The sequence below is a fragment of the Corapipo altera genome, unplaced genomic scaffold, assembly GCF_003945725.1.
Source record: "Corapipo altera isolate COAL_440 unplaced genomic scaffold, ASM394572v1 69, whole genome shotgun sequence".
NCBI classification, from domain to species: domain Eukaryota; kingdom Metazoa; phylum Chordata; class Aves; order Passeriformes; family Pipridae; genus Corapipo; species Corapipo altera.
Genome location: NW_020884908.1, coordinates 5,183,623 through 5,205,255, shown reverse-complemented (window position 1 = coordinate 5,205,255; position 21,633 = coordinate 5,183,623). Strand labels below are relative to the sequence as shown.

Here is a 21,633-nt window from a genome sequence, read left to right as displayed (position 1 = left end):
TTTACATAAGGACTAGGGTTGTAATTGCTTTTTTGAATTAGGCTGTCGGAAGCTAAATGTGCATGTTGGTCCAAGAATTGATTAAGAAACACTAATGAATTTCATATAGCACTTTTAAAAGATTTGTAATAAATACTCTATGGCGGTGATCTGTTGTAACATTAGAATTCGATACAGTGTTGTCATGCTGTGCAGCTGGGAAAATATTTCGGTATAAGAAACTTTGATTCGGTTTCGTAGTTAAAATAGTAAACAATTATGTGGTTATGAATTAAAAAAAATGGTCATGTTCCAGCTTTTCCCCCGAGTATATTTTATGAAAGTAACAATTGTTATTATAATCTTTGTTTCTGTGTTTTTTCAGAGGAAAAATACTGAAACACTTTTAGTTTTCATTTTTTTTCTTGTTCAGTCTTAGTGTTTGATACCAAGTGGGTCCTGTGCCTTTCTGACTGATCTTTCAATACACAAGTGTACTACAGCATATTCAGTTGTTCCTTAACAGCATAGGCTTGAAACAAGAATGTTATTTGTTCTTTTCAGTCAGTTTAGAAACACTGAACGTGTTTGTTTCTTGAATTTCTCGTCTTTTTCAGGGGTAGATAGTCACAAACGCACAACCTCAGCCCACCTTTTTAGTTCATTAGTTAGATATGAGTGTGTTTGGGATATTTTCCCACAGCAGCAGGCTTGGTGTTATACCTTCACTGGAGAAGCTATTTCATCTAGTTCATTTTTACACAACTTTCTCCTAGCAGACTCATTAAAATTTTTAATACAAAGACTTCAGTTGTGTACTGTCACTAGCTGATTTTTTGACAAAAAGCAATGTCTTTTAAATGGAATGCCAGCAGTAAATACTTTTTATTATAACTGAGTGTGTTTGATAGTTTTAAAAGTCTTATAAAAATAATTAGCTCTTTTATATAGTTCTAATGGCAGCCTTGCAAGTTTCCCCTGGAGCAGTCTCTAATGAACAGGCCTTGATTTTTCCAGTTGGGCTTTTAGATTCCCTGAGGACTTGACTTCAGACCTTGAAGGGCAGCAGCTGCCATTTGTCTTAGGACCAGAGTTGCCAAACAGACAGACCATGTACTAATAGGACACATTTGTACAGCCTGAGTATGTGGAAGCCTGATAGAGGCCTAATGATGATCATCTGTTGAGAGCTTGTAGCTGGCCAGGGTTAGAGTAACTTTTATCACCCTTATTGAAATCAAAACCTCTGTATTGATTGGTGAGATAGCTTGGCTTGTTACGTAGATGCAATGTTAAAGCTTTCATAGAGAAACCTTTGTTTAAATTTCAATAAATCCAAGCCTGTTTGATAAGGTTTTGCCCCTGACAAAGGGTTCAGAATTTTTAGGAGAGTAGTAAATATTTTTGCAAGTTCTCACTTTGTGTCAGGATTCAGCAACAGTGGTAATGTTCTGTAGAGAAAAGGCCATGGATATAATTATTGGAATTATTTTTTCTTTGTCAGTTTCTGATAGTTCTGTCATTATTTATCTGTGGTCTTAAATTTTATTGGAACATACAGATATGTCTGTATGTATACTGGATAACTTTGTCTCAAATGTATTTTTGTGCTAGTCTTAATTTGTGTCTCATCTTTGCCAAATGTTTCTCTTTCATAATTACTTGGCATGTGCTAATTTTGATACTAAATTGCTACATAATTTCTAGATATGATTTCCCATAATTCCATGTTGATTTTAATTTTTTTCAATGGTGTTTTGTAGATTAAAATAACTTAAGTGTACTTCAATCTTTAGAAGTAATTTATGTTTGCAGATATTCTACTTAACATGCAGTCAAACTTTTTTTAATTATGAAGAACCCAGCTGAGATATAATCTACTTTTCACTATATGTTCTTTATTGCTGAGTTCATTCAAGCCTGTAGTGGATGTGGTGCTGAGAGAGTGCTGACACCAAGTGCAAACACTGCTGAAAAGTTCTTGATAGTTTACTTTAGGCACTTAAAGATTAGTATATCTCTCTATGAACAAGTTTTTCATGCAGATTTGACCTTTACTCTAGGATATAATATGTCTCCTAGTCATATGTTAACACATTTTCCCACCCTGCTCCTTAGTGCTCCATTCATAGTTGTCAGTACCAAAGTCATCCTTTTCCTTTGTTTCGTAACCAAAATAAATTATTAAAACTCCACCAGCTTTATGGGAAGGATGGATTAGCAAAGAATTTGCTCCTTTTTTTTCCTGCTTATTAGTGTGTGTTTCAGCTGCTAGATATAGTTCTTAATTGTAGAATGTGTTCAACTTGTTAGAAGGATGTTTTTTTAAGTTTCTGAGAAAAAGGAATTTAAGGAGCATGCAAGTGTATGTGTACATGAATGAAAGTAGTAGTACAGTTTGTTACAGTTGAGAATAGAGCAGTTTTCATATATTGCAAATGTTCTAAATATTCTGTTCTAAAGATCCATGTTTAATTGTTAGCCATCAGACCAGTTGGTGGATTGGTCTTCCAAATGTTTTTATATAGCTTGAAGAATGTATATTTTGGGGTAATTCAGAGAATTGTAGAGTGGTTTGAGTTGGAAGGGACCTTAAAGACTATCTAGGTCCAACCCTCCTGCCATAATTGTTTGAAATGTGATTGTATTTTTTTCCTTAGAATGTACAGGAGAGCAGGGATATGTCCATTTCCTGACTACAGGCAAGCACTTGAAATTGCAAATCAACAGAAATCTTAATCAACAGAATTTTCTTGGCATTTGTTTGAGTGATTACAGTTTAGGTATGCTTATATTGGGTTAGATAAAGGCTCCACCTTGCTTGTTGTCTGTCCTATCTCCAACTATAGACACAAAGAGATGCTCAAAAAGAATAAAATAGGACAAGCAAGTGTAATACTTTTCCACTCTCCAGCTATTTTTTGCTCAGGGTATTTTCTGAACTGGATGCAATTTCTGTGTATTTAAGCAATATCAATGTATTTATCCTCTTTGTGTAAAGAACCACCTGCATTCTTTGTTTTGAAGCTGGCTCCTGCTATCAACTGCTTGTAGAAAAAGCTTTTGACCAGGCCTGTTTGAGTAAATAAGAGGCTCCTGCAGTGTTAGAACTGAACAAAGATACTCAGACTGAGTAGGAAGCCAACAACAAATGGAAAAAAAATATAGACATGACACTGGAAAAATCAAGTTCAAGGCAGAAATTTTTAAGGACCTTCACTTATCTGATGATGCCATATGATTAGAGACATACATTATTTTTAAGAAAGGAAATATGAGGACCAAGTAATATAAAAGACTTTTAAAATGCATCTGAAGACTGAATTAACTACATATACATGTAGCTGCAATGACATAAAATGGGAGGTACGATTACTAAAGACTATTTGCTAGACTAATCTCATTGTTGGTTATGGTCTAATGCATTTTGTTGGTGTTTGTATTTCCTAGCAAAAAGTAAATGTGGTAATTTATGAGTTTTGTTAGAGCACTTGGTACTGTCATATGAGTGATCGTTAGTTGGAGTTAATTAAAAAAACCCACTGTAAAATAGATTAAAAACCCCAACATGACTCAAATGGGACAACAGGTCATGATATCAACCTTGAGGGAGATTATTAGTTTCTGAAAGGAGGGGTTTAAGACCACTACTGTTCAATGTTTTCATTTAATGACCCTTGTGCATGCAGTAAGAATGTGTTAATGAAACTTGTTGATGATATGAAATTAAAGCTATAGAGAACTGGGATATAATTTTGCTTATGGCAGAGTTGTATATAAAGTAAATGTAATATGTTATTCTATACAAAATGATAATTCAGATTAATTTTGAAGCACCGCTTAAGGAAAGGGTATAGTACTTGCATTTTATCTAGAGTACTTATGGAGCTGTTTATAGATTCTATTAAGGAAATAGGTGAAACAATAACGAGTTAGGAAATCTCCTTATAAGACAGAGTATTTGAATAAAATGTGTTTGTTTTGTTGTAATGGTTATTTTTCACTGTAGCTATTTGTGATAACTTTTAGTGCTTCTGGTTTTTTTCTCTGCTTCACTATTGAGTATACAGTGACCAAAAACATTAAAATTAGATTATGTCTTTCAGTTACTAAACATTTATAGCCCTAGGAAATGCTGGTCAATTAAGTACAGCTTAGAACAGGTATGAAATTATTGACTTTGTTGATCTACCCTTACAGTCCTTCCTTAGGAAAGTGCTGAAATGTGTTTTGTAGTTATTTAGTTGCATTAGTGGTTGAGTTTGAAGCTTTTAACATGTTTTTTCCCTAATACTTTTGGGAGATGGATAACTAAGATGTTGATATAATAATGCAATATGCATACTGAGTGTAATTGTTTGAGAGTGAACATATACTGTGGGGAAATATTGAATGGATCATGAAAGATGAAGACCATTAGTCTTTTCTTTCAACTATTAAAATTAGCTTTAGGGTGTGTTCAACTGTGACTTATGAAATTGTTTAGACTAACACCTTCTTTGATGATGTCTGATATAGAGAAAAATGCTGAAAAGTATCATTATAAATGCACTTTCTTTTCACTTTTGGCAGCCTCCATCTTCACCAATTAAATTTTCAAGTGTTATTGAGAGTTTTTTAAAAAGCGGAACAGCAGATGGACACTGTCAGAAAAGGAAAAATTATTCTGCTTTTCTTGAGTTTTCTCACATTTAAACTAACAGAATAGTTTGTTATCATCATGAAGCTAAATATTTGGAAACTGATAATATACTGAAAAAACTCTTATAGAGAGTACTTGCATATGTTATTTTGTGTAGAATATTAGAAACTAAAAGGCTTTTTTTTTTTGTTAGAATAAATGCTTCTTAAAAACGCTTCAGACAGCTTACAGGCTAACTCAAAGTCATGCAGGGTGGCCATAAGAAAGTAATAGGGGAGAACTGGGGGAAGGATGGTGGGAGAAATATTGGTAAGATATATGTAGCAATAAGGACCAATGGTGCTTCTTGATGTAGCCTCAGAAAAAAAACCAAAACCCCATATGTGAAGCGGAACTTAGCTGGTGCTTAGAATACTGGTTTTTTATTAATGTATATAAACTAGTTACATAAAAAGTAATGAAATACATTTTTAATTCATGATGAATAATACATTGCAAATTCCAATTATTCTACTTTTATTTCTGGCTACTTGAAAGTTGTACTACATTGTTGCAGCTTAAACACGGTCAAACAATGTGTTGGACCTGGAGCACGTCAAGGCTTGAGAGATCAGTTACAATCATTTCAATGCATTTCAGATTTGGAAATCTTTTTTGGGTGGGGCAAGTGGACAGGATTTAAACTGTAATCAAGCAACATTGTTCTAGTGGCTCTTGTGTGTGTCTGATCAAACCTTTGTGTCACTGACGGAGAGATAATTCTGCAATACTGAGCAGCAAAATCGTGCTATGACGCTGCATATTAAAACAACCTACTTTCAGAAATCTGACATTTGAAGTCTGACATATTTGCAGTTTTGAACTTTTTGCCTGCCTTGGAGCTGATGAGGTTTTTGAAAAGAACCATAGTGATAGAAGTACTGATAATCATTAGGATTATTTTTTCATACAACAAGGACTAAAAAATTAAGGAAGCTGCACATGGAACTTAACTGTCTGCTGCAGAATGAGTCTTTTATATTAGATTAGAAAAGGTGTAGAATTTAAATCAAAAGTTGTATTTGTCCTGTTCTATCCAAATGCCTCTACATTTATGCCAAAATATAAGGTTTACACATTTACTACCCTAATTTCCAGCTTGGTCAACTTGTTCCTATTTGGTTGAGGACTGAAAATCTACTTTGTGTTTTTGTTAACCATTTCTCCTCAGCTTTCAAATGAGGGAAACAAACCCCAGTGATAGGTCAGCTGGGTTGATTTCTTTCCACTATGTCTCTTATGAGGGCCAGCCAAAACCCACCTATGTGTTTAAGAGGTGTAGAATTTTGCAGTAATTCAGAGTTCAACTGTGTTTAAGGAGTGTGCAGTGCATGTGTGTCTGCTCCTACCATCATTTGAGTGTGTCAAAAATATGTTAAATTTTTTTGAAACAGACTTCTGTGTTAATGGTGCAATATTTGGATTGTTAACAGATATTTTTTGTGAGTAGAGGTGGCTATGGGATGCTGAAGTGAGGATTATTTTCAGCAAATATACTAACTAGACTTCAAGCTGTGAGAGAAATTTGTGTCTAAAGAATGACCCTTGCATTAATGTAAAACAGTTTCTAGCATTATCAGGGTTCAATAAGGCAAAAAGCATCAGTGAACTGGGCTAAGTTCAGAATTATCACATGACATAGCAAAAGAAAATGATGGAGTCCTCTGTGGGATGTTTTTGTATTTTCTTCTCCCCTCAACACAATGACCTTGAGTAAACAATCCTGTCCTGTCCCTTCATGATGGCATTCATTCTTCCTAATTAGCACACAATTAATGCCTTTTATGTTTGCTAATGCTGGTGTAAGTTGCTAAAACTGAAAAGAAAGTGTAATTTTTGTTGCTGAAAATGTCTCTTCTTAGTTTTGTTTTTATGCAACTACAGTTTTCTCTTCTTTTTTCCCCCCCAGGAGTGGCAAAACTCTATACAGAAGAATGCTGGCCTTGCCTTTATTGAGCTTGTTAATGAAGGAAGGTAAGTCACAATATTTGATAGAATCTCAGTCTTAGCTTCCAGGAACTTGTGTGGCTTGAATTTTTTTTTTAAATAATTTTTCTTTTTTCCTTTTTGTGTCATTTTCTTTGAGCTCCACAGGCATGATTTCATATTCTTTAGTACTTTGGTTCCATTCTGAGTATGGGATTTTGCAGAATCTGAGTGCTCTTTAGTGACATTAAATATTTTGCTTATCTGTGTCATGGATTTTCTTTCTTCCTGTCTTTGTGTACTGGTTAATGTTGAAACTATAATTTGTATTCAGCTAATCTCTTGAGAAAGGGAATTGATATTTGAGAGACATTATAGCTAGGAACGGTAAGATAAGCCTCTGTTTCAAAAATTAGATTCCAGTTTGCTCATTTATTTCTGATCTACCTCGTAAAACAGAAAGGAGTCCCTTTAAGGAAAAAAAAAATCTGTTAATATTGCCAATTAATTTTATGCTCTAGCCGTAACTTTATATGTGTATTACTGGAACTTATAGAAAATGACAGAGCAGGTGATGAGGCCATGCTCTTTGACTTCTAGTGACTATTCAGAACTATCAGTATTTTCTTCATTAGAAATTGAATGTTGAGGCAGACAAGAGCAATATTTACTTTTTTTTCTAAGGACTTTTTTAAACATGTCTTAATGAATTAGCTAAGGTGTGCTATAAGAAAAACCATTTCTTTAAACCTAAATTCTGTTAGTAACTTCAGCTCATAAGAATCCCAATAGAAAATAAATTTTACATGACTAGAACAGCTACTGAATTAAAAACAAAATCATTTATTGCATAAATTAATATACTATATAAATATCTTTTTATCATTGTAGGAAAGGGGAAAATGGCTATTTGAGAATTTTTCTTTTAAAATTTGTAGATGTTCTCAAGATACATAAAAATAATGGCCAGTTTGATGGTTACATTTCAGTTTATGGTAGGAGAAACACCATTCTCAGACAGAAAAAACATTTTGCTACTAGTCTTGATCCCAAGGGCCAAGGTAAAGTAACAAGGGTGTTCAGTTACAGTGTTAAGATCTAGCCTGTAGTTGTTTCCTATTATGTGAGGCTGACCTGTCTTGACCTTCCTTACAAAATGCCCGCTATAAATTTGACCATTGATTAATGTTTTATTAGCATAGATAACATAGAGATCCCACACACATGTAAACCACAATGTAAGGTTCATCTGTGTAAGATGATTATCGTGAACAAATCAGTTGCTGAAACTGAGCTGTAAGTAGCAGTTACCTGGTAGCTGTTCAGCTTGTCCAGGTCAGGCTTTCAGAGAGCATTCTATCAGTAAACTGCTTGGGATTGACTGTTTTCTCTTCAAAACCTGCAGTGCCCATCACAGACAGATGGAATCACTCCCCCACCTCCATAAACAACATCAATAACGTATAGTCTGGCCTGAGCAGAGTGGTTGTCTCAGGGACAAATGATCCCTTGAAGACTAAAGTGTGGTTTTGGTTAGAAGAAAATGTCTAAGTAATTGTTACTTCATTTCTGACTTGTAGCAGACTTGTGTTTTAGGTTTTTTTTTTGTTGTTTTTTTGAAGTGGGAACATAACTTTCATTAGGGTGAAGAGGAGAGGAGATTAATTTCTTAAGAATGGCTTTTTTTATCTGTCTCCATTTTCCTCCATTGCTGAATTGGTCATTGCTGTGCTTTGTGGCTTTTCAGCATTCACTAAAATGAAACTATTATCCCTCATATGACAGGAATTATATTCTATATTTCTTCCCTTTATGCAGTTTGCATTTATTTTCCTTGGGCATAAACTAAGACTAAAGCACTTCTGACCTTGGATTTTCTTGTATTTGCTTTTTTTATGTATTTTTACCATAATATTATAATCTGAGAAACTCCAGAAGCTGAAATCTTTTAATTAAAACTTAAGAAAAATAGATACCAATTCAGACCTTAGCTGCATGATTTCATAACAAAAGCTGAATTTTAAGTTGTTTCTAGAAGTGCACGAGAAAAGAAGGGAAGGTGGTTGAACAAAGGACAGAACTGGTACAGCAAGTAAGGAAGGATGTCTGTAGGGTACCATGGCATGAGAGCTGGAATAAATAAAATAAAATTAAGGAGTGGAAACACTGCCTAGATTTTGTGGAATCACAGAATTTCTCTTGTCTGCTGCCTTGGTGGAGAAAATTTTGGTCATCCTATAACCTTTGTAAACCAGGGATTTGTTCCTGATATTTATTACTAGTTTTTTGGACTAACAATGCCAGTGGATATTCCAGTTTGAGATGTGTTCTACTGGTTTGTTTATTAGGCAAATAAGACAACTGAAAAAATCTTTCTGGAAGAGGAGATATAAATCTCTTCTTTTACTTGCTTTCAAATGTATTTTTTGGTTTTATGTGAAAGGTATCAATGTACCTCTCTCTCTCACAGCGGTTGAAAGTTTTATGCTTAGGCTTGCCATGTTTTGGCTAGGATCCCCTGGACAGAAATATGTGCAGAAAGTTTGTCTCTGGGACTCATAAGGTGTGTGTGCTGCACTCAGAATGTGTTGGTCTTAATTTCGGCATGTTCACAACTAACTAATGTGGTACCCACACAGTTGCTCACAGACTTTCCACGTATATCACATCTACTTCACATGTATAGCAGAATTGATTGGTTTGTGCCTGGTGAAATTTTGAATCTTGAACTGAAAAAAAAAAATCTCTAAACAGGAGGCTTTTTTGTGGAAATACCGAACTGTAAACCTACCTAAAACTGAAACACACAACCGAAGTCTTGAAGGACAGTTTACAAGCATTGTAAAAAGTAAAAAAACCTGCACAGAAAACCAGGAAGCTACAGAATAGAAGTGAAAAGGTAAAGGAGCAGGTATGGGAGAATAACTTCTTTCTGTGCAGGAAAAGAAACCTCAATTTCAGTACACTGCTACACGAAACATTAAGCTGTTTTTAATAAAAAAGAGCAAGTATTGTTCTCTATTATTGTAATGTCTGGGAACGCTGTTAATGCTCTTTGAAACCTTGTTAAAAAGGTGCCTGTACCCACGGCTTCTCCACATACTGAGCCATCTGTGCAGCAGAAGTATAGGTTGCAAAATGTTTTCCTTAGCCTGCTGAACTTCTGTCAGTCTAGATTTCTTTCTTTGTGCTTGCCTTTCACCTTCAGGTCTTCCCTTTAGGGAGAGTCTGTTTTGGAGCCTGAACCTGAGAGCTTACTGATGAGGGAATTTGTTCGCCGATACCATCCCTTAGGTGTGATCTAGTTCACTGTCATGGCCAAGAGACTTCAGAGGTGTCCAGATTGATTCCTTTTTTTTACCCTGGAACTAATTATGTCTCTTCCTTCTGCACAAGATGGTCCAGCTCTTTTTTATGAACTTAAAAAAAATACCAAACAGCTTTGTTTTATTTCCTTGCATGCACAAATGTCGCTTTTGTTAGGCTCTTATTTCCTCTACTTGACTAGTTAGCAAACAACTCCTTTGCTCTGTGAAGGTTAAAACTCTCTCCTGTCGCTTTGATTCATTAGCACACTTTAGTGTGAAGCATCTCTTATGCTGGACCTTGTTTTCTGTATCAGTCAGTGCACTAACAAACGTACTCCAGCTTGAGACTAGGCATGACAGTTATTATCCCCTTTGGGGTGATAATGGGTTTGGCATGGCAGGGGTTGAGGGATCAGTCTCCTAGGCATGTTGCAGCAATTATTCTTTCCAATTTTCAGTTGAATAGACTCTTGAAGATGTTTAATTTTAATTTTCTCAAGCATAGTTTTCTTGGCCATCCAAAGAATTACAGTCTAGTGTTCTATACATACATTTTTATACACTTGTAAATGAATATTCACACAGCAGTTGCTTTGAAAAAAAATCACATAATGTTTGGTTGAAAGATAACCTCATTAAACCAGCACAGTCTATGTTTAGTTTCTTCTCCTTTGCCTTTTCAAATCCTTAACCAAACCAATCAACACAAAACTTAAGGGATTCATAAGTATATCCTGGAGAAGCAAAACTAATGAAGTTTGTTTTTCTGTAGCTTTTTCTTATTGCTACATTCTCTGCTGTCTATAATGAGTAATGAAATCTAATCAAAATTCTCCCCTCCATATTAAAAGATTTTCTAATATGTCTTTTGGTGTAGTTGAAAACAGTTTGGTTTTGGTTTTTTTTCCCAAAAGGATACTTACAAGGATTTTTGTGTTCTGTTGGATTTAAAATTATTATTTTTTGAGAAACTCTAACCTTCTATTAAAAAGAATTTTTGGAATTATCCAATTAATTCAACATTTTTTGAGAGAAGAAGGAAGGCAGGCAGCATGCAAATTTAACATCTTTAGCAAGTAAAAATTCCACCAGCCAAGCAAAAAAAGGTCCCAAACCTCTCCAAATATGACTGGTATTATTCTCTCAATACTTAACATCTATTAGTATAAAATCTGGAATGCCGTAATCATCTATATTTCTATAGCTTTTTGGGTTTTTTTTAAGAACTGTACTAAGAAAATTTCAACATATGTCACCCGCTGTTCCTTGTCTTAAATTGTACGTATTGCTTTTGACTGATCATAGATGCAAATATTTTTAATATTGAAATTCTTGGCAATCAAACTAGTTGGCCAATTACTTGGACTCCTTCCGAAGGGAAAATAGGGGACAGATGTCGACTGCCCCACTCGATTGTCTTTCACTTGCAGCACTGTGGTCACTCTCAAGGAAGGAATGTTAGAGTGTGTGTTGCCATAGGAGCAACTCCTGTGATGGAAAATAGTTAGAAAAATACAGCTACTAATGAAAAAATGGATGATAACTGACAGACTTTGTGCATAATTGACCAAAAAAAGGCTCAGGGAAAAAAAATGTTAAATGCAGTCACATCCAAACTAGAATTGATTACTACCAATCTGCTCCCCCCCTTGCTGCAGCCTCCTTGTCCTGAGATTCTGATGACACAGAACCTGGACCTTAATCTTGATTTGTAAGAGAAAAAAAGGGTGTTTTCCACAATTCCTTTTTATTTTTAGCAACCCATTCTGTTTAAGTGGTAGGTTTTGTAAAAGATAGTTATTGTTTTGGTTTTGTAACAGGAGCAGCTTTGTTTATGTGTGAATTTGAACTATGGAAGACGATTAGGCGAGACTTTAAAAAACATTTCAAATGTGCTTAACATCAGAAATTGTAGCCTGGATGTATTTCAAAGGCAGATAACTTGACTTGAGGTGGGGTTCTTGACACTACATGATTTTTTGTGTGTGTGCACTAAGTTACTGTGACATGCACAACCATTTTTAAAACAGTTTATTTATTTCACTGAATTTTGATTATCTGTGCTTGGATTTAAATTGCATCATTTGGAGTAACTGGATTTTGCTGCAATTTAATGAGTAAGCAGAAGCTTTTTGGGAGAACTATGTCTTAATTAAAAATTAATGTAAGCTTTTATTATTGGAAATAGTAACTTTGGAAGGTATGTGTGTGACAAAGATAGGTTTTGCTTGTGAGAATACATAACTGACTTGCTGGGTCTATGAAAAAGGAAATTCAAAAAACAATTTTTAGTGCCTGGAAATTTTTTTTTTTTTTTTTTTTTTTTTTTTTAATGCAGAAAGTTTTGGTAACATCTGATTTTAAAAAATAAATGAATGGTATTTATGCTGCATTCTTGTGCATATTGTACTATTGCTATCTGATGGTACATTTTCAGAAATCATAGTATGCAGTGTCTCTTGGAATGTGAACACGACAGTTTTCAGTAAGCTCTGATGTGTCCTAAGAGGCTCTCCTAGATAGAAAAGATTGGACTGGTGTGTCCCTCCTTAGCTGTCTTTTCAAAGTGCTGTTACATTTTATGCTATTGCATATCCAAGTCAGCATTTTGACGAGTCCGCACAATTTTGAGACTTTGCTTTTTTTCCCCCCTCTCATATTTTAAGGGGATAAATGTGTTCAAACTTCAGTCTTTAGGACCTTATGGACTTAGCTTAGTATTTTTGAGAATTGAATAGCAGATCTGTAAAGTATGTGTTCCACAAAGCAATTTTAAAACTTCCTTGCATCAGTAATTCCAACACTTAACACATTGAACAGTCAGATCCTGTAAAAGATCCCATAAAGTGTGTATCCATGCAGAACATATCTCCTTTTGAAGTGAGAGGATCTCTTACATGGTGTGTTTATGAGGAGTGCAAGTAGGAAAGCTTGCCTCTCTTGGCTGTCTCAGGGTTCACTGTGGTAGTGTTTGGAACATACACACTCTCTCCCTGTAGTACTTCCTGATAGATTTATGCCTAAAAAGCTGTTTTAAATGTCACCTACTGTAAAGATTTTTTCATACTTTGACTGAAATTGATAATTGTTGGACATCAGTAATGCTAACCCAGGATTTCTCAATCTCCCACTTGCTTCTGTTTGCATATATTTTTCTGTTCCATTTTTTCCCTCTTGTACCTCCTTTTTTTTACCTGATGTTAGGAGAAGCTTAACTTTTTACTTGATCATCTAAGGATTCAGTGGTCAGAAATCAGAGAAAGAGTTCTAGCTCTGATTCTCATGGTCTTCTCTTCCATGACAATGAAAATCAGTCTGTCTCATGTATTTATCTGGAACTCCTTCTCTCAGTGGTTTAGCACTTCATTCCTGACCCAGCAAAGTATGCAAGTATATATTGAACTTCCAGCATGGAATCCATTCCCTTGCTTGTTTTTACTAGGCTGCTCTTCTTTTCAAAGTTAATCACGTTTTTAAATATTTTACTCTGGAAAGAAACTGCTTAGACGAAGTAATAAAAGTCTGTCTGAGACCTGGAATCTGGTGTGCACTGAAAGCAGATGAGTAGACCTGTTATCCAGAGTCTTTAAAATCGTAGATATCATGTCTAACTTCTACAGAACATATCCATCCACAGTCTCCTCATGTTAAGGTAAGAAAAAAAAATCCTGACTCAGTAGTGTGTCATACATAAAAACAAATGAGAAGGTAATCTGTCAGGGAAAGTGGAGTGTAAATTGGCACTTCCAGCAGTATTTTGGTGTTTAATAACACCGAAAAAAATAAGCAGATACGTGAGATAGTAGTATAAGGGAAACATGGTCCTTGGGTCTGCATACATATGAAGCAAGAAGGAAATTATTAGACTTAGAGATTTTGTTTCAGCTTGAGTGTGCATACTTTGGAAGAGAGAAGAAATTGATCTACGTGTTTACTCAATGAAAGGCAAAGATGTCCTTTTGCTGTAGAAAAAAAGTATTTAGAGATGTTTTAGGTAGAATTTTTATTTGGCAGAAGAAGAACTAATGTGATCTAGTTGCTGGGTAAAAAGTCAGGATAAAAGCAGACAAGAAATAGTTATGATTGGAGGTTTTTTGTTTGTGTTTGTCTGTTTGGTTATTTTAATTGGCACTAATTACCATATTATAGAACTTCTTTGTGGGAGAACATGGTGTAAAGTATCTTTTTTTCTGGAATGGGTTGCCCAGAGAAGTTGTGGATGCGCCATCCCTGGAAGTGTTCAAGGCCAGGTTGGATGGGGCTCTGAGCAACCTGGTCTAGTGGAAGGTGTCCTTGCCCACACCAGGGGATTGGAACAAGGTGATCTTTAATAAGGTTCATTCCAACGCAAATCACTCCATGATTCTATGATCTTCAAACCTTAAAAAAAAAAAAAAGTGAAGGTATGCTCTTAAAAAAAAAAAAAAAGTCAAAAAGTGCAGAAAAAGGGAAAAGATATGCTGTAGCTCAAACAGAAAGTACAGACTTGATGGAGGAAATGAAACTATTTTGTAGAAGACATTAATGATCTGTGTAGAATCTGTGCAGGAGGCCAGAGCAGGAACTAGAAAGGACCATTATGATCCTTTAAATCATGAAGTGCACTTACTGTCTTAGTGAGGCAAATCCGATGTTTCTAAACTTTTTCTTAAGAAGAAAGTATTTGTCTCTAAAAATCACCTGATCTAGGTAATACGGTTTATAACCTCTCCCATATGTACAAAATGTGTTGTATGTAGTTTGGAGCTGAACTAACACTTCAGCAAGAGTCAGATTTTTTTCCTTGCTTCAGCATTGGTCTTCTTGGCTACAAACAGTTGTTTCTATTGAAAGCAGTGAGCTTTCTGTTCAACGTTTATATACCTTTTCCATAAAAGTAACAGCTGCCAAGGTTACCAAAATTAGTGTTTAGTAGATGATTAAAACTTCATTTTAGACATATAAACAGAGGTGTTCATTTATACAAGCTGTGAGCTTGTATTGGCCTTTGATTTTTAATGGTGGCTATAGACTCCTCTCTTATATCATGCCATCATTACATTTATTTATAGATATATATTTAGTTTGCAAAGTCCCACACTTAGGGGAAGTGTCTTCGAAATAGAAATCTGAGTGGTGTGCAGCGTATGTGGATAGTGTTTTCACAAAGAAAATCCAAACTGCCCTAGGTGATGATACAACTTGAATTGTTTGTTGCAAGGAAGTTAATCTAAGCATATGCAGTGCTTGGAAAAGGTGACTGAAAAAGAAGATTAAAATTTAAAGTTCTTGAAAGTAAAGAATGAACACAACTGACATATGGTATAAACCAGTATAATGTTTCATGTAGACTTGATTTATGTAAATAAATAATTTTTATCATTGTTTCGTTAAGACCTCTCATTTCTGCATTTGGGAATTTGTAAGAACAGAAGTAATTGTATAATAATATGAATCATTTAGCTTTCTCTGAAAATAACTTGAAGTTACCAGTAGTTGCTTATGCTAAGCTCCGACAATTCCTTGGTTGTTAGCTGTAAGAATTCTTGGTTGGCAGAAGGACAAGTTCAACTAGGATTTATCTACAAAATCATGTCTCAGTTTTATCTAGCTGACCTAGCCCTGTATGGAGTATCATAGAGAAGATGAGGCAAGTGTGTGGGATTAGTAAGGAGAGGTGTGGATGACAGAAGTGGCAACTGATCCATAAGAGACAAAGCTCTTTCTGAGACTTGAAAGCTCTTTGTTTTCACTGGGTACACTTCTATTCTGTTTTGAGAACGTTGTTCCTATGTGAGGGAATGTAGTTTTGTGCTTTGTTTGGAACATGTCCATCATCTCTGCAAATGTATACCTAGTGCCATTATACAATTGCTAACGTGATGGACCAGCACTGGTTACAACATCGTTTTCCTTTTTATCTACTAAATTTAAAGTGTTAAAACAATTATTATATAGGGTGATTTCTTGAACAGATGAAAAAAAGTGGGACTTCTAGAGGATAATGATTGTTAGATTAAAGTAGACCTTTTAGAGGATGACCAGTATTTTTCAAAGCCTGATCAGGCTAGCAGAAGATACTGGTGTAGACAAACTCAATGAAAGTAATACCGTTGAACTGTGTTACATGTAAATTGTAATACATGAGTATTTATGGTCCCCATGCATTTTTAGTCAGTTTGTACTTTGATAAAAAAATGTTTATTTAAAAGCTTCTGTGTCAGATTTAAATGTGCTATTGGGGATCATGGAGAAAGAGTCAAACGCCTGGAATCTGCCCAGACTATGAAATTGGTTATGCAAAATTTCTTGTTGCTGGTTTATTAGTAGATATTTATTTTAACTGAACATCATTGTAAATTGTAGAGACAGAGGTTTGGGGTTTCTTTTTATCGGTGCATGAACAATGCCTTCTTAACTAGTTTATTTTCTCAATTTTATGTCATGAGAAGTTACGATATTGAATTTACATTATTGCAGCAATGCTGGTTCTGCAAGTCTTTGACAGTAAAGTCACTAATGCATGCAGATAAATTGGCAGAATTGCATGTTTGTTGATCAGCAGCTACTTCCATTCTAAAAAGTTATTAAAATAGAAAAATTAAAATAATTATAATGTGGTTTTAAAATAGAGGCTTCTCTTGTACAAGCCTCCCCAAACAGAAGGTGAAGTTGTGCTTCAAATAGTGAGTTATGCATATTTCTTTTTTCAAGACTTCATCCACGGGGAGACAGTAATCCACCAGCTTGGCTGGTTCATGAGCTCATGGCCTCACGTGGCTGTTGTGCTGCAGTTTTCCAAGCCTTGTAATGAGAGGGGCAGTGAACAAATGTGTTGTTCTGCCTCTGGATTTCTTCTTGTGGGAGTAGGCTTGTGACCTGCAAGTCTACTGCAAGTGTGGAATTCTGAACAGCATTGGAAAAGAGAGAGCAGAGCATTGATGATCATACTTTCAAATATACAGTTAGAGACAGGGGGAGCCTTATTTCAGATAAATAAATTATTTGGCATAGAACTAACAGTGTATGCATTAGAAGACATCCTGCACAATAAGTCCTGTGGTTATAAAGACTGGCTCTTATTAGACTATGAACTTGTTGAAATGTACTTTAGCTTATGTGTACAAGGCAAACAAATGATTTTATGTTCTGCTACTCTTTTTCTATAACTGAAAACCTTAAGACAAAAGCTTTAATAAGAGATATTTTTAAGAACTAATCAGTAGAACATGTAATGGATTTGTCTGGTGTATCTTCGAGTGATCCTGTGGAAATGTGCTCCTTCTAAAACAGTGTTGCTCCTGTATAGGCAGTTTTAACTATGAATCCCAGTGTAACTAATTAAAAAGAAAATGTTTTTAGTAACAATATGTGAACTCACAGAATAATGGGGTTGTAATTCAATCTGTCAGCTCTTATGCCATTCATAAACTCAGGGTTTATGAAGGCCTCAGAAATCTCAGATTGAATTACAACTTTTTTCTGTACATAACGTGGAACAATGTATATCTTAGCATTTCATTTGTGAGAGTGAGAATATTTATAATCCTGAAAATATTACTTAAACGTATACTTAGCATAAAATTTCAATTTTGCATTTGGAGAAAAAACTATGTTGCATTGCAATTCACAATTTTTAATTTAGACTTTACATCAGTTACGTTAGAGCTTTAACTATGGATGTTTATATGCATAAGCTGCTTACTTTTCTTTATATTGTGGTATGTGTATGTGAAAGACTTTCTTACATATTTCTATTTCAGGTAAAACAAATGACTGTCTAGAGTGTTTACATTTTATTTAATACTTACTTTAGTTTACTGTCGAAATACAATTTTACTAGTTGCCAGAGTATTACCCCTCAGCCTTATTTATACCATTTTCTTAACACAATAAAGTCAGTTAGGAGAGCTCAAAATATTTGTGTATATATACTGTATTTACAGATTTTTATTTTCGGACTTCATTCTCTCAGGGCAGTTCTTAAATATTGTCTGTCCTCAGGCTGCTGAGTCAAACCATGAAGGACCATTTGGTACGAGTGGCTAATGAAGCAGAATTTATCTTGAGCCGACAGAGAGCAGAGGATATCAACCGCCATGCTGAATTTGAGGTAAGAAATGAAATCCTTTTGAAAAAACCCCCAAAAAACCAGAGGAACCCCACAAAAACCTAACAAGCCCACTGGGTTTGAGGATTCCAGTGTGTGATATGGGCTTTTCAAGCACAGGAGGTTCCATTCTGAGAAGTGCTTTGCAGTCATAGGGTGATTTGATAAGTTTGCCAATAACTTTGATGGAAAACCAGGCTGAGCGGAGCAGCTCAGAACTTGTTGAAATCTGCACACCCTAGTTTGTAGGGGAAATAATTTTATCATACCAATGCTGCTCTGTTCCATTTAGCAAATATCACTGTATATGTTAAAGCTGCTTAACATCACAGTCAAGATAGAGCTGAAAAAACCCTGGCTTTACTGAAGATAGATGGTAACAGCCTGTGAAGTGCAAAATGAGAAATTACTTTTTTTTCTTTTTGTAGCATTTGCTATTTGACTTAATCCCTCTCTAAAACCATTCTCCTTAAGTTTTACATGCCTCTGTGTGGTTTTGTTATGTTTTCATATTTTCACCCCAATTAAGGGATTCTAAAGTGAAATGATGGTCTTTTTTTGTAATAAACTTGTATTATTTGTAATAAAATACAAGCCTTTTTTCTGAATCACTTTGGTTATACCTCCAATTTTGGATCTCAGTTACATTACATATCCTTTCTCTGTGCTTTAATTATTGGGCTAAATGAAAATAAAGCTAAATCTCACTAAATTCACTAATATTCTGCTTAAAGTGTACTTAGTCTTTATTCTGACATGTGATACTACTTGTGGTTTTGTTTTTAAAATGAAGCATTAAGAGATTGAAGGCACATTTGTGCTTAACGTATTTTTAAACTGTTTTTCTCTTAAATCTCTACTTGAAAAAATACTCCCCAAAGATGAAAGCATATTTGTCTTAGACAGTGCTTATGTTCTAAAGGTCATCTGTGTTGGCCCCAGGATTCAAGCTGTGCGTTGTTTAATAACATATCTGCACTTCATCTAGAGCTAGTTACCCCCTCCTGCAAGCAGAGATGCTGTAAGATATCTACAGTACCATTTTGCAATGGTGAAATAGCAGGCATGTTTCATTTATTACATCAAGGGTTTGGCGACAGTCCTGTGGAGATGAAAAGTGCATCTTTTTACTTCGTTGCCCGATAGTCACTGGAGTGGGACATGCTTGACATCTTTTTGCTCTGGATTTATGCAGAAGCTCCATGCATGACATGGCATTATTGATTAGATGAACAGCCCACTTTTTTTCTTCACGTGCAAACTATTCGCAAAGAGAAGTGTGGGCATGGAGAAAACATGTGAGAAGTAAAGTGTTCTGTCATGTAAATACAGGCTATCAGTTAATCCAGTTGTTCAGTGACAACTTCACTGTTAGCCCTGTTTCAGTTTCAAGACACCTTTTATGATGTCTGGAAGAAATTTAAGCTGAGCATCAACTTACATTTTTAATATAGCTCTGAGTTTTGCTGTGACAATTCTCTAGGGTGAGAGTTGGCTGATACTTTCAGTTGATGCTGGTTTGGATCTGTGCTGTCTCGGTATGATGACTCAAGAAGTTTAACTCATCAGGTGGAACTTAAACAGAAACTAGTATACTAAAATAGCAGCAGTCTGTTTATCCAGTTTAGTTTTGTTACTGTGTTGGAAAAACCTTGATCCAGCATGACTTCCGCAGGTGTAAAAGCTGAGGATATATAGCTTGGATTCTACCAAATGCTTGAACAACAAACCTGATGCCTCATGAAGTCAGGGTTACTGATGTCTGTCAGACTTCAGTCAGTGTTGTGTTTCTTTGTGGAAGGGGAATGATTAGTCGTATCCATCTGAATCTGCAGGTACCACATTAACAGTCAGAAATTCTTGTGTACTGTGTTCCATCCATCCATGGCATGGTCTGCATTTCACACATCCTATCAAGTGTGCTTGACTTGTTTCAACCCAATGGTACTTTTTAGCCATGGTCTTTCTCACAGCCTTTTAAAGTGGTGCTCCAGGCTATAGAAGAATTTCTGTCATGCCCAGAAATTCGTTTGCTACTTGACTAGACCAGAGCCATTCCATCACTTGATGGGGATGGATCTGTGCTGTGTTGGGCTGCTGACATTTTGTGTATGCAATTGGTAGGTGTGTTCCCATTGTGTGAAAGGGTGTCGATGTTGATCCCTCTGTTTTGGTCTTAGCACTCAGGTCAGGATACACTTACAGGAATGTAACAGGTGGGACTTGTAAATAAGAGCAAAAGGTCTTTGAAACAATTGCTGGAACCTTTGATCTGCTTTATTTTCTCCATCTTGAGGAACTGGAAGGAAGCAGAGTAGCAGATGATAAGCTCTAAGCTTCAGATTGTTTTGGCTAGCCTGACTGGTGTGGTTTGGTCACCTGCATACACGCTTTTCCTGGATTTGCTGCTTCATCTTCCATCTGTTCTTGGGAAATGCGTTGAAATGAAGACGGTTTTCTCTCAGTCATAAAAGAGACTCTGCGTGGTCAGTCCATTGAATGAAACATCCTGTCTGCCATGGTGTGTGTCTGGAAAAGAGCGGTTGTAAAAAGAAGCAAATAGACTGTACTTTCATAAATTCTGTCTCATCATACAGAGATATGCAGCTCAGAGACTTCCCTTACAAGAGGTCATGTCTTTAATAGTGTTGTGATTTTTACGCTGTGAGTTCTTCCAATTTTAACATTTGACGCAAGTATTTTGCCCCAATCATGTCTTAAGATGCGATAGCTGAAGAAAGCGAGCAGGTCCTATGTACAACAAAAAGATTAAACAATTTCTTGGAAAAGAGAGTGATCCTATAACACACAACCCTGAAAAATGGTATATGCAAATGTGGGTTTGATCACATTTAAAAACATTGTGTGATTCTGGTAATTTCTAGTTGCAAAGCTGCTAGTTTGTTTTGTTTTGGTTTGGGTTTTTTGTTTGTTTGTTTGTTTGGGGTTTTATTTGGGTTTTTGTTTTGCTTTGTTTTGTTTGTTTTTTAAATGGTTGGGGCAAGCATTTGTGGTTTTAGATCAGAAGAAAACTTTGCCACCTGAGCTGTGGGGAGAACAGAGATGAATCCAGTTGACTGAGGGATAAAAGACCAGAGATAGATGAGAATGAGGAAAGGACTATTACCCATTTTTCATTTTTATTCAGACTTGCATGTCTGGTGTTTCATATCACATATGATAACATTGGGTCAGCAAAATTCCAACTTCCAATTTTCTTTTTAAAGATCTGTAGTAAGTTTACTGCTACCTGGCTTTAATTCTCCATTTCTAAAAGTCATGACAAAGATGAACCTTGCAATACGTGTGTCAGATTTTGGACACATTTGCACCATGGTACAAGGGCAATTTTAAAGTAAAAGGCAAATTATCTTGTCATCATTTAAAACTGAAGTCTGGTATTTCAACCACATAGAGGCAGGAGGAAGTGATGGGAAATTTGGACAAGCTTCTTACTCAGGTTCTGTAGTTATGTTATTTGGTTATAAATGGGGAAAGGATGGTCATTGTAAGAGGACAGAAAAACCTAGGAAAATAGGTAATATAGGAAAGGCACTGCTGTGCTGAACACTGCACTTGAGAAATGTGATGCAAGAAATTATTCGTCAGGGGACATTTTAAAAGTTGCACAGGGTCCAGAGGGAAAGATA

The 21,633-nt window shown here is 35.5% G+C and overlaps 1 protein-coding gene across 3 annotated transcripts in view; it reads left to right on the top strand.

Annotated features, from left to right (window-relative positions):
• The window catches only part of LRBA (LPS responsive beige-like anchor protein), a 400,324-nt gene that overhangs the window by 124,846 nt on the left and 253,845 nt on the right, over positions 1–21,633 (top strand). For all 3 annotated transcript variants that reach the window (XM_027652781.1, XM_027652782.1, XM_027652783.1), the window contains 2 exons: positions 6,570–6,634; positions 17,878–17,986. In XM_027652781.1, coding sequence (XP_027508582.1) covers positions 6,570–6,634; positions 17,878–17,986 — 174 coding nt within the window. The remainder of the gene's footprint in view (positions 1–6,569; positions 6,635–17,877; positions 17,987–21,633) is intronic.